Below are 15,972 nucleotides of genomic sequence, written 5' to 3' on the forward strand. Positions count from 1 at the left end.
ATGGAAGAAGTTTAGAAGAGGGCTGGAAAGAGCATTGACAATAAATCCCCAACAAATGAGTGTTGTTGAGCTTGGAGGATCTGTTACATTCATATGGAAAAGCAAATTTCACTTAATGGGTAAAAGCCCAAGATATCATTTTAAGACTGAATGTGAAACTAAATAAGATAAGGTTGTAGTGAGGTTTCTCCCTTGTTTGCATCTTTTTTTTTTTTTTTAATAATCGGTGCTGCTGTGCAGATTTAAACCAAGTCTTCTACCTGACTAAGAAAAATGGACTATAATTCACACACCGCTTCCCTAAAATGATGCACAAATAGCGACACACCAACAGGACAACAGCATTGTGGGAATTTTCAGTAACGGCTTTATTAAATTAGTGCAAAAGACAGACGTAACTCATTCAAAATGTCATCTTTTTCTTCAAGAGGGTCTTCCATACCAACCCACACACATTATTTTCTTTTTTTTTTGTATGAGCGCAAGAGAAAAAGCAAAACTATCCACCAAATCCACAGCCTTCACTGTCTTCTTAAACATCTTCTTGTGACTTGCAATGAGGATGGAGGGGCGACGGGACGGGGCAGAACTGATGGCAGACAAAGAGAACCTAAACGCATGGCACTACAAATCAAGACTCCTGATTCTGCAATTAATCACAGATTCTCAAAAAAAGATGTTACATTAAAAATAGTCAACACATCGATAGCATTAGAAATAGTGCCTAAAATTCACCAAAAAAAAAAAAAACAAAAAACAAAAAACAAAAAAACAGTTTCCTCTTTTTTTAATTGTTCAGTGTGTGGGTGACCAAAGAGCTTGCAATCAAAGTACATAAGTTAATCGATACTGTATATTTATACAATGGTAAAAAATAAAATATTTATATAATAGTACTTTTTTAAGGTTCACACCGTTACTATAAAGATATACTGTTTTCCACTCCATGACAACTAATGCAATAAAAACAGAAGCAAATCGAAGAAACGACTCCAGAGAGTTTTTGACTTTGAAGGCTTATGGCTACCACCTTGTCCTAAAAGACCACAACCACTGCAGACAAAGAAACAGGCTTTTCTTTTTTTTCCTCTCTTTTTAAAGAGGGAAACAAGATCAAACACAGTCATCTGTGACGAGAAAAATGGAGGAATACATCAAAAAGTCAATGCCTCTCCCCAACCAGGACAGTAGCTCAGCTTTCGCAGTGTTTCCTGGTCCACCGAGGGAAAGAGAGAGAAAGAGAGATACAGACAGGGAAGAGGGATACAGACAGGAGAGAGAGAGAGAAAGGGAAGGAAAAAGAGAGACGGACACGTAGACGGACAAAGTTTATGCACGTTGTGTTGATGATCCACGAGAAAAACAAGAAAAAGAGAGGCAGAAAGAGGAAAGCAGGGGAGATGAATGAGCTGGAGAGGGGGATCGGAGGGATAGAGGTAGCTATGAGAGGGGACGGAGGGACAAAATCAGGAAGCGGGTTGGATGAGGAGGGGAGAAACAGATGGGAACGGGAAAAACGAGGTCCGATATGAAGCAAATTCTTGAGCATTCGTTCTGATATCAATCCCAATCTGGTTCAAGTATCTCCCACGGATGTCGCCACCCAGAGTCTGTCTGCCGATGTGACGGTGCGGTGATGAGACCGGATACTTAAAAAACTGTAAAAAAAAGATGGGAACAAAAGGTGGCAGAAGATTGGGAGAAGACGTGTGGAGGGACAAGGCATCGGGGAGAGAGAGAGAGAGAGAGAGAGAAGATAGAGAAGATCAGTCACGGTGAGTCAAACAGGAAGGGGGGATGAGAGTGGAATGACCTGGGAAAATAAAGACGGAGGGAAGGAGACAGCCGGGTGAGGGGGGGGAGCTGGGCGAGAAATTCTTAAAAACACCACGGAGTGTTATACAGCGGTAGTGCCGGTGGGGAATTGTGTGTATTTTCTTGCTTGATTTGTCATAGTGAGAAGATTTCGTCGTCATCTTCGTCTTAATCATCATCTTCTTCGTCTTCTCTCCTAAGCCTGGGTTGCGTGGGGGAGATAAGTCGTTGCTTTTCAGTGTTGCAAAAAGGACTACAGGAGGTTTCAGCAGAATCTACAGGCCTGGTGGGAGAGGAGAGGAGGAGAGAGGGCGACAGAGGAGAGGAGAGACAGAAAGGAGGAAAAGACGGGAGATGCAGTCAAGGTCATCACTGAGACAGATCAATTTGCAATCAATTACTCAGGACAGGTGATGGTATCACGTCATTAATGATTCAGTAAGGACAGAACAGAGAAGTTATAATCGGGCACCCTTGGTCCACCTTTAGACAATAGCAACTAAGTAATTGGCTTTAATGCGAAAGTCCACCCTGAAACTGAGTCAGCAGGTACTATTCCAAGATCGCAGACAGCTCGATCAATACGGGCGAACGCGAGCGACTCTCTCCCGAAGTTGGAAAACAGAAAAGTAAGACTCTGATTTATCATGTCATCACGAGACACTTGCTGGAGCCGCTGAAGATGAATTGGGTGCTGACGTCGTGTCCCGGTAGAAAATGTAAAATTCACTTCAGAACGAGTTCAGCTCAGGGTAGCGTGAACAGCTCTGAGGCAAAAAGCATGCCTGAAATGCTACAGGGAGGATATCCTGGACTTTTTTTTTTCGGTATTCCCCAAAACAGCCAGTCAGTGGGACATCTTCAAGATTAATATCAATTCAATTCGCAGCGTCATGTCTTTAGGAGACACTAAGAGGTCGACAACATGTGACAGTTTGTCTCATCAGCCTGCTGGAATTGCTTACGAGTAGGTACACCATTTGATATAACAGCGACACACTCTGTCACATAAACTGGCTCTCTCTCTCTCTCTCACACACACACACACAAACACACACACACACACGACAATATGAAATGTGAGAGTTTATTGATTGCCTGTCTGCCAGCCATCTCCTGCTAGTCTGCTCCCTGTTTCTGACATATTTGGAGAAGGCTGAGCATTTTACAGTAACCCTGCTCCCTCTCGCTCACCACTCCTCTCTCCCCTCTCTCTCTTTCTGTCTCTATTTTCCGGAGTGTCACAGCAGACTGGCTCGTAATATGTCCCGAGCCAGAGTTTGAACCAAGGCCAGAGCTGCACAACAAAGTCTAGCACAGGTCAGATTGGAGCTTGGCGTCCTCCGATATGAGGTTTAATTCAAAGACTAAGTACAATTATGCTGCACTTTGGGTTTCTATTGTGTCCCAAGTCCACATCTACATGGATACAGATTCTTTTTTTTTTTTTATTGGATAGTCACAGTGGAGAGGCCACTGCGGCTGAGCCATAGTATTACATGGTACGTGCTCTGCAGCCATCGGGGCACTGCGGACACATATTCTGAAAAACCTGTGAAAACTGTATTTCTCCATTTTCAGGGGGAAAAAAATCTGTCCACGCGAGCGGCCGAATTTCTCAAAATATGCTATGAGCAAATACTATAAGCTGAGGTATGACTGGAGCAGTTTGTCGACAAGTATGGATAAAACATCCAAAACTGTGAGGAAAACACGGCCAGATGAAGAAAAGCAAGCCTTAATGAAAACTGCATGTGTGTGAGGTCAGTCTCCACTCTGAGGATGTGCAAAAAATAGCAGAGTCACAGTGGAGACATCAGTGTTATCAAGCTTTTGCTTTCACTGCCCATAAAGCAAAAGGAAAATGGTGTTGAAAAAAAAAAAAAAAAAAAAAAAAGGTGTTGACTGAAAAGGCCATTTTCCCGTGAGCATGGTGTCCTCGAATTGGGCCCAGAGAGCCTTCGCTGCATGTCATCCCCTCTCTCTGCCCCGTCTTTCCTGTCTCTCTCCTCGGTGACTGTCTCATAAAGCAGACATGCCCCCAAAAATAATATTTACCAACCAGTTGTTTTCAGAAAAAACTCTATTCTGTGTACCAGTTTATGAGCAAAACCATCAAACCATTCAATGGATTTCGAGGTTCGTATCTGCAGACGTTTCAGCGGCTGCACAGCTTTGTGAGGCCGCCCGGTATGAACTGCTCACAAACGGTACGAGAAAAGTGAACGTGTGCTTCTGGATTTTTAAATTGATTGCATTTCAAAGGAGATGTGAGCACTTCAGTGCATTCACCGCGTACCTCCCCGCCGCACGTGCGGTCAATGAGAGGCAAATTCAGACCGGCCAGTCGTGTAAGACGCTTCATTCGTCTCTGGCTGGGTGCCATCAAACTTCATCACAGTGGAGCTCGTTCTCCGCGTTCACGTATGCAGTGAATTCGATTGGAAAGAAAGTAAATGTTGTATCACGGCGTAATTTTAACTCTAGTTATCAATCTTCACACCGCAGCTTCAGTACTTCACACAACTCCCATAATCCTCTTTGTGGGTGCAAATAAAGCTCACAGGATGCAACAGGAGAACGCATTTTCAGATTTTGTCACCGACTGCTTTACCTTCGCTGCTGTGATAGGGTGATGTGTTGTGTCCAGGGGCGCCGTACATGGGGGAAAAATTAGGACAATTCCAAGGGCCCTTGCCTGACAGGGGCCCCAAAAAATAGGTAAAAACGAATATAAAATTTTTAAACCATCATTTAAATATATATATATATATATATATATATATATATATATTTATTTATTTATTTATTTATTTATTTATTTTTTTTCATGGGGCCCAAAATTCCTGGCGGTGCCCCTGGTTGTGTCTGTAAAGATTTTATACTTCTGCATCCAAATGCTGCTGTGGCTGCACTGTGGCTCCTCCTGCTGAAGCTAACATGCACCTTTCCCAAATATGTACCAGCACACGGGGTGCTGCAAGACCGCAAGATCCGTGAATGATTTCTACAAACGATTTCTGCCGGCTGTCGTCTCTCTCTTCAACCGGCTAGAACTGAGGAGGTTGGCAAGGATGTGCTAATCTTCCCCTTTCATTCCCAATTCATGCAAAACTGCAAGATGCCACTGCATTCATGGAGAATATCCCAAGACATTTTGGACACCACCAGTGTGTCCGAGCAAGTTTCTGTAATGTTAATGTAAACATAATTGCTTCCATTTTTATTTGTAGAGCAGAGTTAATACAGTCTAGACACTCTCACAGCTCAAAGTGCATACACACTCTCCAACACATAAATGCTCCCACCGGTGTAGGCCACTTTGAAAACACTACGGCTGCAGACTTCAGCGCAGAGGAATAATCTCTTAATCTAATCCTTAATCTAGTCCTTAATCTAATGTTAAAACCTGCTGTTCCATCAGAGGGTTCATCACTACAAATGCAAACTACGTGGCTGAGCTTTCTTCAGACTTTTATTTTAAGTTCTCGTGGAGATCCAGAGGTTTCAAAAGACTCCAAATATCCCCCGCTGAATTACAGGGAAATGTGTATAAAAATGATGCACGAGACATCGGGATATTTTCTGTTTGATGTAATGCTGCAGCCATGAAACAATCACATCTTTGATTTGAATATTTCACTCAGCGTAAGTGTGATGTAGCTTCAGTGAAGCGTTGCCACCAGCAGATACAGAATATGCATGTGTCATTACCATACAATACAGATTTTTTTTTTTTCTTAACAAACTTTGAAGCCACTTCAGGGGGAATTTGAGGAATTCACATTTCAAAGGGGGTAGCTAGCAAGCCAAACACCCCAAAATGTTGGCATTCTCCATACAGAATTAATTAAGCAGCGAGAGCCAGAGAGCATGAGCGCACATTCAAATAGTCAAAATGAATTTGCATGTGTTTGTCATCTCTATGTCATAAAATTACCATAGGACGGTACACATCCATGCTTGTCTATACATATCCATTGACAATTACACATTTATGGTATACAAAATTATACTTTTAGGAAATAAAGGTTGCACCTCTTTGCATGCTGTGTTCAATACGAGTTTAAGTGAACGCTCCTAACAACTCACATGAGGTTACGGCTTCACAACTGCACTGTTCGTCAGACTGTGGGCTTCATTAGTACACTGTGGATGTAAAATTTGAGTAAACAGATACAGTGAGGGAAAGATCAGGTGTACTGTGAGGATCCTGCCTTACTTAACAGGCTTAACTTTAAGCCTTGCCTTTTACCGCTAATCTAGCGAAATGCATGCTGCAAAATGTAGTGTAAAACAAGCAATTTGGAGGTGGTAATTTGTCATAGCCTGTGTTTGTTTCTAAAAGGGTTTTACTGCTGCATTGTGCTCCTCGGGTTTCTTTTTTGTGGAGCGCATGAGTGGGTCGCTCTGGTGCTCCCGCTGCTGTGGTCACAGCTCCGTTGTACCTTGTTTAGCGCGTTGGCAGTCAATGTCAGACTAACTCATCATGCGCTTCGACTTTTGACATGCCAATATGTCTTTCTGTCTGTTTTTTTTTTTTTTTCGGTCCCCATCCTCTCCATATTTCTGCCCCCCCTTCTCGCTCTCTCTCTCTCTCCCTCTCTCTCTCTCTCTCTCTCTCTCTCTTTCCCCCTCCACCACTGTGTCCTCCAAATAAGATTAGGGAGCAGTCTTGAGGAATGCGAACTATAATTTTGCCAGACATACTGAAATGAATTGGCCTGTACACTTCAAAAAATTCAGAAGCGATCGAAGCGTGCCTGATTTGATGGGGAGGGGGGACGTGGATGTAATGGGGGAGGGAGGGAGGTATTGATTTTTTTTTTTTTTTTTTTTTTTTTTTTTTTACCCCCACTGTTGTTTTTCTTCCAGTGGCCCTTTTTTCATAATGCTCCGGCCTAAGTGTTCCCCCCCAAAAAAAGGAAATAAAAGTTGAGAAGCACTCGAAGGCACTTGAGTCCTCAGATATTGGTTTGTGCAAATCTAATGAGACTGTGGCAGCCCTGTTTCACCTCGCACGAGGAACTGGATATATAAGAGGCAATTCTATCCCTCTGGCTAAAGAGTCAAGGCCCTGACATGAAAATACATTGCCGAATCAATTCACCTCAGCTCTCTCCCAGACACAGAGTATGAACTCATAGGTCAGGAGCAGATGAAAAGACAGAATTAGAGAGCGAGAAGGAGGGGAGAGAGAGAGAGAGCGGCGGAGTATAATCACCATCCTTGGGGTCGGCTGGGTGTAAATATGGCATTGAGTCATTTTCTGTTGTGGCTCGCGGAATTACTCACAACACCGCCACGTGCTCTGCTCCTATAAATAAAAGCACGTTTCACAATGCCGCGTTTCTGTCGGATGTTTTTGTTTTATTTGTTGTGGTTGATGTTTCGTGGAACCCCCTCCCCTTCAAACACAGACACGCACAGACAAGCCTGTAAATACACATGCATCACCCTTGGCATATGTTGTCACATCTAACAACGGCAGAGAAAAGTGACTTCCTGTAAACGCAATAGTCTCCGCCACCCACCTCTTTCATCACGGCATCAAAAAACGGCTCCGACAAACGATACCCACCTTTCGCGCCAAAAAAAAACAAACCCATCTCCATTTTTTTGAGAGATTCTTGTTGGAATCTCTTCTTCACCGTACAGCATAAGAACAACCTAACACAGAGGTATCACAGAGATTCAGTGATGCCGACTTATCTTTGCGGTTTCCACTTATTGGAAGTCTCCCTGGGTAAGAGTGTCAGCTTAACGTGTAAAATGCAGATTTAACAAGCAGCTGGAGGCAGAGGAGAATCAAGTGGGACATTACAGGGGAACAGTAAAGCTTCTCCAGCCTTTCTAATTGCTGAGAGGAGAGGCAGTGACAGTTGATTAGCCCAGGTGTGTCACGGCTGTTAGATGAAAACAGCGGCATTACAGCATGAAGAAGAGGAAGGAAGGGATCCGGCTGGGTAAAGTGCATTTCATACGTCCGTCAAAATAGCCTCCCTGCATGTATACGGACGCAATTTGACGCCTATTTGGGGTTGAAAAGGTTCTCCACAAAGGTGTTGCACGCCGACCCGAGAATCTAAACTCTAATCACAGCGGGACACCCGAGCACCGCAATTCAATTACAAGCGCGTCGAAATACGAAAACCTTTAAATGAAAGTGCCGCTGCCTTCTTTACATTCATGCTTTACGTCACATTTACATGACGCTCGACAATGCAACGCACTTAAAAATTGCAATTCAGCTGCAACTGCAATTTGTGCAACAATTCAAAACATTTGAGGGCATGACATCACTGGTAATGAGCTTTAAAGGACCATACGCTGATTCTGAATGTGGGATTCTGGTCCATTTACTACACTTTACCCACAATGCACATCGCAGCAAACCGTTTTCCAAATCATGCACGGCTGGTAAAAGATGTCAAAACATATAATCAGAATCCCTCTTTTATCAAATATGATTTTTTTGGTATAAACACCGACCCTTACAATGTTCTGTTGACAAAGCTGTCGCCATTCATAAAGTATCGATGAACCGTGCATGAACTATAACTCTGTAGACATTTCCCTGGGGACTGTTTCGTGGCAAACAGACCGTTTCATTCGGCCCAATTTTGTCTGATTCAAGTCATCAAAAGACAACAATACTGCTGCTTTCAGGAAAATTAAGATGGACAACTTTATTACAGTGATGGAAAACCAGCGTGAAGAAAGTTTGACGTTTCTATCAGAGACAATAGAGTTCAAAAATATGACTGCTTGCTTTAGGAAAAGATTAATAGAAACGTGAAGTACATACAGTACCTTTTGTAGATATTACACTAAACATGCTAAGTCACTCCTATGATCCTTAAACTAGAATTTAATGTTGAATTAAATAATCATATTAGTATTTGTAAGTGAACACAATGAGTTAATAATGAGTTTAGTTAAAAGTTTAAAATTGATTCATAAGTAAAGATTGCTATTGCTGGCCTGGTGCATCATGTTCTATCATTAAATAAAGTAAATGCATGTATATGTAGGCCTATAATTTATGCTATATTACTGTACAGTCTGGATTGTTTGTTGATCACTATCAAATAAGGCTTGAAAGCTACATAATTTATCAATGAGTATTAAATTCCTGCATTGCACTGTGCAATTTATTAGCACATTTTACTGTAAATATATTTGTACATTGTTTGCTTTATCCTTTTTTTCTGTAAATTCATAAATGTTATTTGCTTGATTGTTCACACATCATGACACATTTCTCTGTATAAACACAGGAAGACGTGGCTCTTTCCCAAAATAAATGTGTGATGGACTGATTTACTTAAAGGAATATTCCAACGTTTTGGGCAAAATATCATTTTTTTCAACTTACCCAGATTGAGACAAGATGTTCGATACCATTTTCACATCTGTACATCCAGTTGTTTGGTTCCTGTGGGTTGCATTCCCTATTAGCTCAGCATAAAGACTGGTCTGGATGTCCAGATGTGAAAATGGATAATGGCTGTATTCACATGGGAGCTGTATTTGATTTACATCGTGCGTATCGGAAACCCGAGCCAGTGGACAGTGAATCAGGTGTAAATGAAGCAAACTTACCCAGACTTTTGACAAATAAATAAATAATTAAATAAAATATGCAGCCAAATCATCTGTCAGGGATGAGAAAAGGTTGAAGCCTAATAACCAAAAAGTCCGAGTCAAAGTGTAGCCTTTGAAGGGAACCTGTGTGCTGACTGATACCAGCAGCCAACCAGCAGCCAGCAACTTCATACCGATCATGCCCCTCTTCTCTGATGGAAACAACTGGCTCATAAATGTTTATAGACTATTATTTGTTGCAAAGTCACTTTAGAGGCTACAAAAACCTGTTTCACAGATGTTTAATGAATGTGCCAAAAAACTACTTATAATACATGAGTATAAACTTGAGTATACTCCAGTGCAACAATTTTATGGTGGAAAAAACAACTTATAATGGATTTAAGCATTACTTTTTAGTGATCAATGAACACTTCACACATCATTTGCACAAATATGGTTACTTTATGGGTTCCTAAATATTGGTGCATGAATTTAACCACATATTTTAACATTAGGTAATGATGTCAAATGCTACCCACAGTCTTGTTCACTTATTAATCAGATTCAAAGTTTAATGATGTACTGCTCAGTTACAAGTTTAAAATATGGAGTAACTTGTTGCTAATTCATCAGTGGCACATATTTTGTTAATGCTTATTAACTTTCATAGCCCATTGTCTTACGGACTTATATAAATCTCAGTTCAAAAGCCTTGCAAAGCCTGATCTGAGGCCAGATTCAGCCCACTACCATACAAATCACCCTCCAACATGAGGTCCCTTCAAAGGCAGCTGTGAAAAAGCCATATTTTTACTGGAGTAAATAAGCCCCTAAACACCCCGCCTCACTAGCTGGAGGGGGATTAGTGTAGAGCTCGAGACGGAAGGGGAAAAGTGGCTGTCAGAGCGGAGCGAGGGATCAGAGAGAAGGAATAGTGTGGACTAAAACCCGGGAGGATGGAGGTAAATTAGTGGCATGTGGGCCGGGAGTTGTTTGTTGTGTTTAATGGTAAATACTTTGTTTTACTCCACCTTCTCATTCTCTCTCTCTCTCTCACACACACACACTCTTGGCATCTCATTATGACTCCGGCTGCAATGAAAAGGAAACAGAGAGAGGCAGTTTTTTTTTTTTTTTTTTTTTTTTTTTTATGGCAGCGCATTACAACTATGGGCAAATCTATAGCTGTAACCCATAATCCTGCATGGAGAATATTGCAGCATGCAGTTTGAGCTTGTAGACCTTCCAAAATTGAGCATATGCAGGGTAAATTAGTGTAGTGCTGGATGTAATGGCTACAGCATTTTAGTGTGTGTGTGTGTGTGTGAGTGTGTGTGTATGTGAGCAAGAGAATGAGCGGAAACGGTGGTGAGAGTGTCAGCATCCGATCACACATGCATTTTCATTTTATCACCTCTTTTCACACATCTCTCGTGTAAGCCAAATACGCACAGCCACTTGTGGGTAAAAAATGTTACAGTAATCTCCAAAGGCCAGAGATGCCCATAGCACTTACATGCAAAAAATACCCACTATTTACATGGTGTCCATCTGGACTTACTGACTGGCTCAAACCAATAATATATATATATAAAAAAACACACTTTACTCCTTCAATTTTACTTGGAGTAATACTGAGGCTGCTGCAGAGAGATAGTGCATGTAATGTACAGGATTGCAGGGCAGATCAGTTCCCATCTGCACTGATAGGGGGCAGTGTGGTCATCTCTGAGCCGGTCTGCCACCTGTAACTGCTGTTACAATCTTAAACTGAGCAATCGTCTTGCAGTTACCTTTAAAAAAAAAAAAAAAAAAAAAAAAAATAGGCTTGTCTGTTTGTGTTTGCGTGCATGCAGGCTTTTGCAGCCACAGCAGTGTGATAAAACACAGGAATTGTTTCCTGGTTTATCCTAATCTGCATTTGTGTATGAGTTGAGTAAGCATATGTGTTTATGTGTGTGTGTGTGTGCGTGCATGTGTGTGCGTGTGTGTGTGTGTGGGTGGGTGCATGTGTGTGGGTGTGCATGGCACTTTGATCACAAAAGAAAGGCTTACAATGGATGGGGTGTGAAAGTAGGCCCTTGCAAAGCCCTAGGATTTAGCTGCCGATCCTGCAACAGCAAACAAAGGTCTGGTAAGCATTAGAAGATGTATGCTGGCACTCTACACACACATACACACACACTCGCATCGTCCCCCACTCTCTCTGTCCTGCAGGCTTACATACATTATTTAAGGGACTGAAAAGCAACCCCACTGGAGCGTTCCCTGGTTGAGAGACGGGAAAGAGAGCCGGTGAGGTTATGGATCTACTTTTGGCAGCGTTGCTTGGCTGAGCCGTGTTAAAGTTGGGTTTATACTTCATGAGACAAATGTCATCAGACATCTGATATCCCTGGCCATTCATACTCATCGGTATGCTGGTGAGAGTCCTGTATAAGATGTGATATGTGTGACACCTGAGCCACAAAAAACTCATGATACTCCTCTAATCTTTACCTTAACCTCAGCACATCTGTTTCCTAACCTTGACCATCTATCATCCACAATAACAATCTGAACCTCTCAGTGGCAAAAACACGCCACTGTGTGATTATCCTGCAGCCTGTAACGCAGCTGCCGGCTGGAGCCATCGAGCTCAGTGCTGGACCGCTTCCAAAAATGTTTGTCCCTTTCAGTTATTTGGACCCCAAAAGGTGAAAAATACTGGAATGATCCCATAACCCTTTCAAAACACATGTCTGTCTTTGTGAGGAGGGTGAGGTGGGTGTCCTCCAGTCTTTCTGACATGTGGTCCACATGGTCTGCATAGGGAGTGGCTTGGGATCAACTAGGCTACTTTTACCCTGCAGCAAATCGTCATCGTCCCCTCACTTCACCATTTCGGGATGGATGAGGTGTTGCACAAATGGAGGCTTTAAGACGTTTTTTAGGAGCTTTACAATCTGCTCTACTTGAATCTCACCGGCGAGCGCATTTCTTCTGCCATCCTTTCCTTAAAATAGTTGACTACAAATAAAACAAGACTACAATTACCAAAAATACAAAAAAAAAAAAAAAAAATACAAAAAAAAAAGATGTAGAATGCTCCGTGGCACTCTCTTGCAAGAGGTTAAATTTTACATCAAAACAACAGAATATGAGACACATGCTGCTTTTCTTGAGGTTAATTTATACATCAGCATTGTAGTGCTCTATGCTGGTGTGAGCATCTATAATTCTGTGTTAACGTGCACGCTGAGCAGGTCACTGAAACTCTGCACTAGTGAAGCCCAGATAAACACCGGGGGAATACCGTCTACATTCTCTGAAACAAGAGGGCTCACACTCAGCCACACCGGCGGAGCCCAAGGCGACGTTTCGGGACATTTCACATCATGAATTCATGACATCTTGCAGTCTGCATGATTCGGGAATGAGCTGGCAACATCAGAGCAGATTTGCAATCGTCCTCACTTCCAGATGGTTGAATAAAGACGACAAGCGGCATCATGGTGTCTTCTCTCTCGGCAGAAATCAACTCGCACGACACGGAAGCAGCACAAAGAGGTCTAGCGGACCAATCGCATCACATTTCTTGACTTGCACATAAGCCGAGGAACCTACACTGCAAAAAGTCAAAATCTTACCAAGATTATTTGTCTTATTTCAATTAAAAATGTCTTATTTCTAGTCAAAATATCTCATTACACTTAAAATAAGACATGATCAGCTCAGAAATTACTTGTCTTTAGACAATTTTCACTTGTTTCAAGTGAAAATCTACTTGAAACAAGTGAAAATTAGCTTGAAACAAGATACAAATTTTGCCAATGGAACCAGCAAATTTTTACTTGTGACACAAGTGAACAAGTAAAAATTTGCTGAAACAAGTGAAAATTGTCTAAAGACAAGTTATTTCTGAGCTGATCATGTCTTATTTTAAGTGTAATGAGATATTTTGACTAGAAATAAGACATTTTTGACTTGAAATAAGACAAATAATCTTGGTAAGATTTTGACTTTTTGCAGTGTACAACTTGAATATGCCATCGTTTTGGTGCCGAAGTGTAAATTGACCTTTAAAAGGTTACAGGAAGAATTTAAAGGAGCTGGAGGAGAAGTTGGAGAGGTCGCTGAATGAACGCCCACACCTCATTTGAGAGCTGTTGGCTTCACAGCATGTAGGCTACACACACACACACACACATACACACACACACACACACACACAAACACACATGCACACACACATACTGTACATGCAGAGTGAAAAAAAATGGCCACCCATGCATTTTCCATTTCAGCTTATGACTAATCAAGGCTGGAGCCCAACCCGGCATGCAATGAGCGGAGGGCAAGGAAACACCGATTACACACACACACACACACATGCATTCACACGTATGGGTGATTTGAAGTAATCAATTCACCTAACTTGAATGTCTTTGGATTGTGTGGGGAGATCTATGCGAATGCCAAAAAAACCAAATGAAATCATATTTTTCTCAGAACAACTGAAATTTTTACCTCCCACTTGCATGAGATGCTTCCCATTTCTCCCAATGAAAATCAACGGGATTCAAAACGGCTTTTGACTCAAGAGTCGTTTTCTGCGGCGTGTTTGTGTTTGTCGAAAATTCTTGAGAATCACTTCACTTGTTTTAAGAAAACGTTTTGAGATTGAATGTGGAACTAAATGACTTAAGAGGAGCGATTTTTTTTTTTTTTTTTTTTGCCTTGCAGACAAACAAAATCTGTCTGCCTCTGTCCTCACACAGAGAGATGCATCAACACACAAAACAAACTCACAAATTCACTCACTGAGCGCTCTCATGGTTCTTGTCTCTCTCTGCATAACAAAACCCCTCAGAGAGAAGAAAGAGAGATGGAGAGGAGGAGATGAGAGAGAGAGAGAGAGAGAGATGAGGCAGGGAGGGAGCATACAGACAGAAAGAATAATAAGACATGAGCAAACAGAGAGACGGGAAGAGAAACTGAGGAAGAAAAGTCAATCACGGAGACTTTTTCTTTTCTTTTTTTAATGAAACATGACAGAAAAATGCAATTTAAAAACACAAAAAAACACCGAAAGGTCACCACATTCCCCACCCAAAAGAAGAAAGAGAAAGAGAGACAGATAAAGAGGAGAAAGAAAAAAAAAAAAACAACTTACAAGTGCCAAGCATGCATATGCCTGTAAGCCAGCAGCGAAAACAGAACAAAACAGCACCGTCTAATCTCGGTGCTTTTCTTCTCCCCTCCTGTTCCATCCTTCCCCTCCAGCTCTATCCATTTTTCTTCCCCCCCCCTCATCTCTCTCCTGCGGGGTCAGAGTTCAGCCGCGAGATAAGGGAATTGAAACAGGATCTTCTCTCTCTCTCTGTCAGACTATCTGACTATACACTGCAGTGATCAGTCCCCTCTATCTGTCCCCCAGCACAGGTCTCTGTGATGAGCTCTGGCAGGAGTCATCTCTCTGGGCGTCTGGGCATGTGTGTGTGTGTAGGTGTGTGTTTCCGTGTGTGTAGGTGTGTGTGCGCGGCGCTGTTCTGCTTCTGATTTGGAGAAACCTCTGTGGCCCAGGTCTAATACTCTCAGAGACTCCCACTAGAGACCGACACACACACACACACAAACACAAAGGCGCACACTCAAAGATGCACTCACGGATCCATGCACACACACACACACATGCACTCACACACACACAGCGTTTCTCTTCGGTCCCTTTCACTCCATTTCCCTCCTTGTTTCCCCGCTTTCTCCGTAACATCCAACATCCCCCCCCCCTCCCAGGGTGACATTGTTCATTGTTTAGCCCGCTACAACCACACAAACATCCTTCAGCTTACAGTCAAGTCCGACCGAATGAATGGATCTGCGCCGAGCCGCAGGGCCAGACAGCCAAAGAATCCGTCATCCGCAGCAGCTATTTGGCTAATGAACACCGCGGCCTATCAGTGCGCACTTTACAGTCGCATAATGAATGCCATCGTCGTTCGGGGGGGAAAAAAAGGACATCCGGGAAGAAGAATCTTGTCATGTCATCTTGGCACGCCGACCAATTAACATGTTTTCTGGCTGAGGCCATTGGTGGCTGCTTCCACGGCGACCAACATAACAGAGCACAATGCCTCGGAAAGAGCGAGCCGGAAAAGTCCTCGGAAAAAAGGCTCGGCTGCTCGGCGACGCGGCGCTCTGGCATGGCCGGCGATGGCGGTGCACCTCATTCAGAGACTGCTTTAACATCGGTTTTAATGTTTTAATTGTAATATTATGGTATAAAAACGATTACTACATAGCGATGTTATTGTGTAGCCTAAAATGTGCGGTGTGGTTGAAAATCCAAAAGTAGCCATGAAGCAAAACCAGCGTGAGAAACACCATCGTGTCTTTCACAAATCGGCGTTTTCTCACACAATCACGACCTTTTCTTTTCAAAACATCTGGCTAGTGACAGTCACAAGAAGGCACGACTGAAAATACGTCCCTGTCAACCCCGAAGTGTAAAATTGTCGATTTAACCCTTTATGTTTATTTCACCGCCATCTCCAAATGACAAACCAGTGTTTAATTAGTGAGTGC

General features: G+C 42.5%; 1 protein-coding gene across 1 annotated transcript in view; it reads right to left on the minus strand.

The window, feature by feature from the left end:
* Nucleotides 1-355: 355 nt before the first annotated feature.
* cdh13 (cadherin 13, H-cadherin (heart)) overlaps nucleotides 356-15,972 on the minus strand; it is a 278,706-nt gene continuing 263,089 nt past the window's right edge. Inside the window, exon 14 of the mRNA XM_030054250.1 lies at nucleotides 356-2,098. Coding sequence (XP_029910110.1) covers nucleotides 2,091-2,098 — 8 coding nt within the window. The 3' untranslated portion in view covers nucleotides 356-2,090. The remainder of the gene's footprint in view (nucleotides 2,099-15,972) is intronic.

This window comes from Myripristis murdjan, chromosome 6 (assembly GCF_902150065.1).
Source record: "Myripristis murdjan chromosome 6, fMyrMur1.1, whole genome shotgun sequence".
Classification (NCBI taxonomy): domain Eukaryota; kingdom Metazoa; phylum Chordata; class Actinopteri; order Holocentriformes; family Holocentridae; genus Myripristis; species Myripristis murdjan.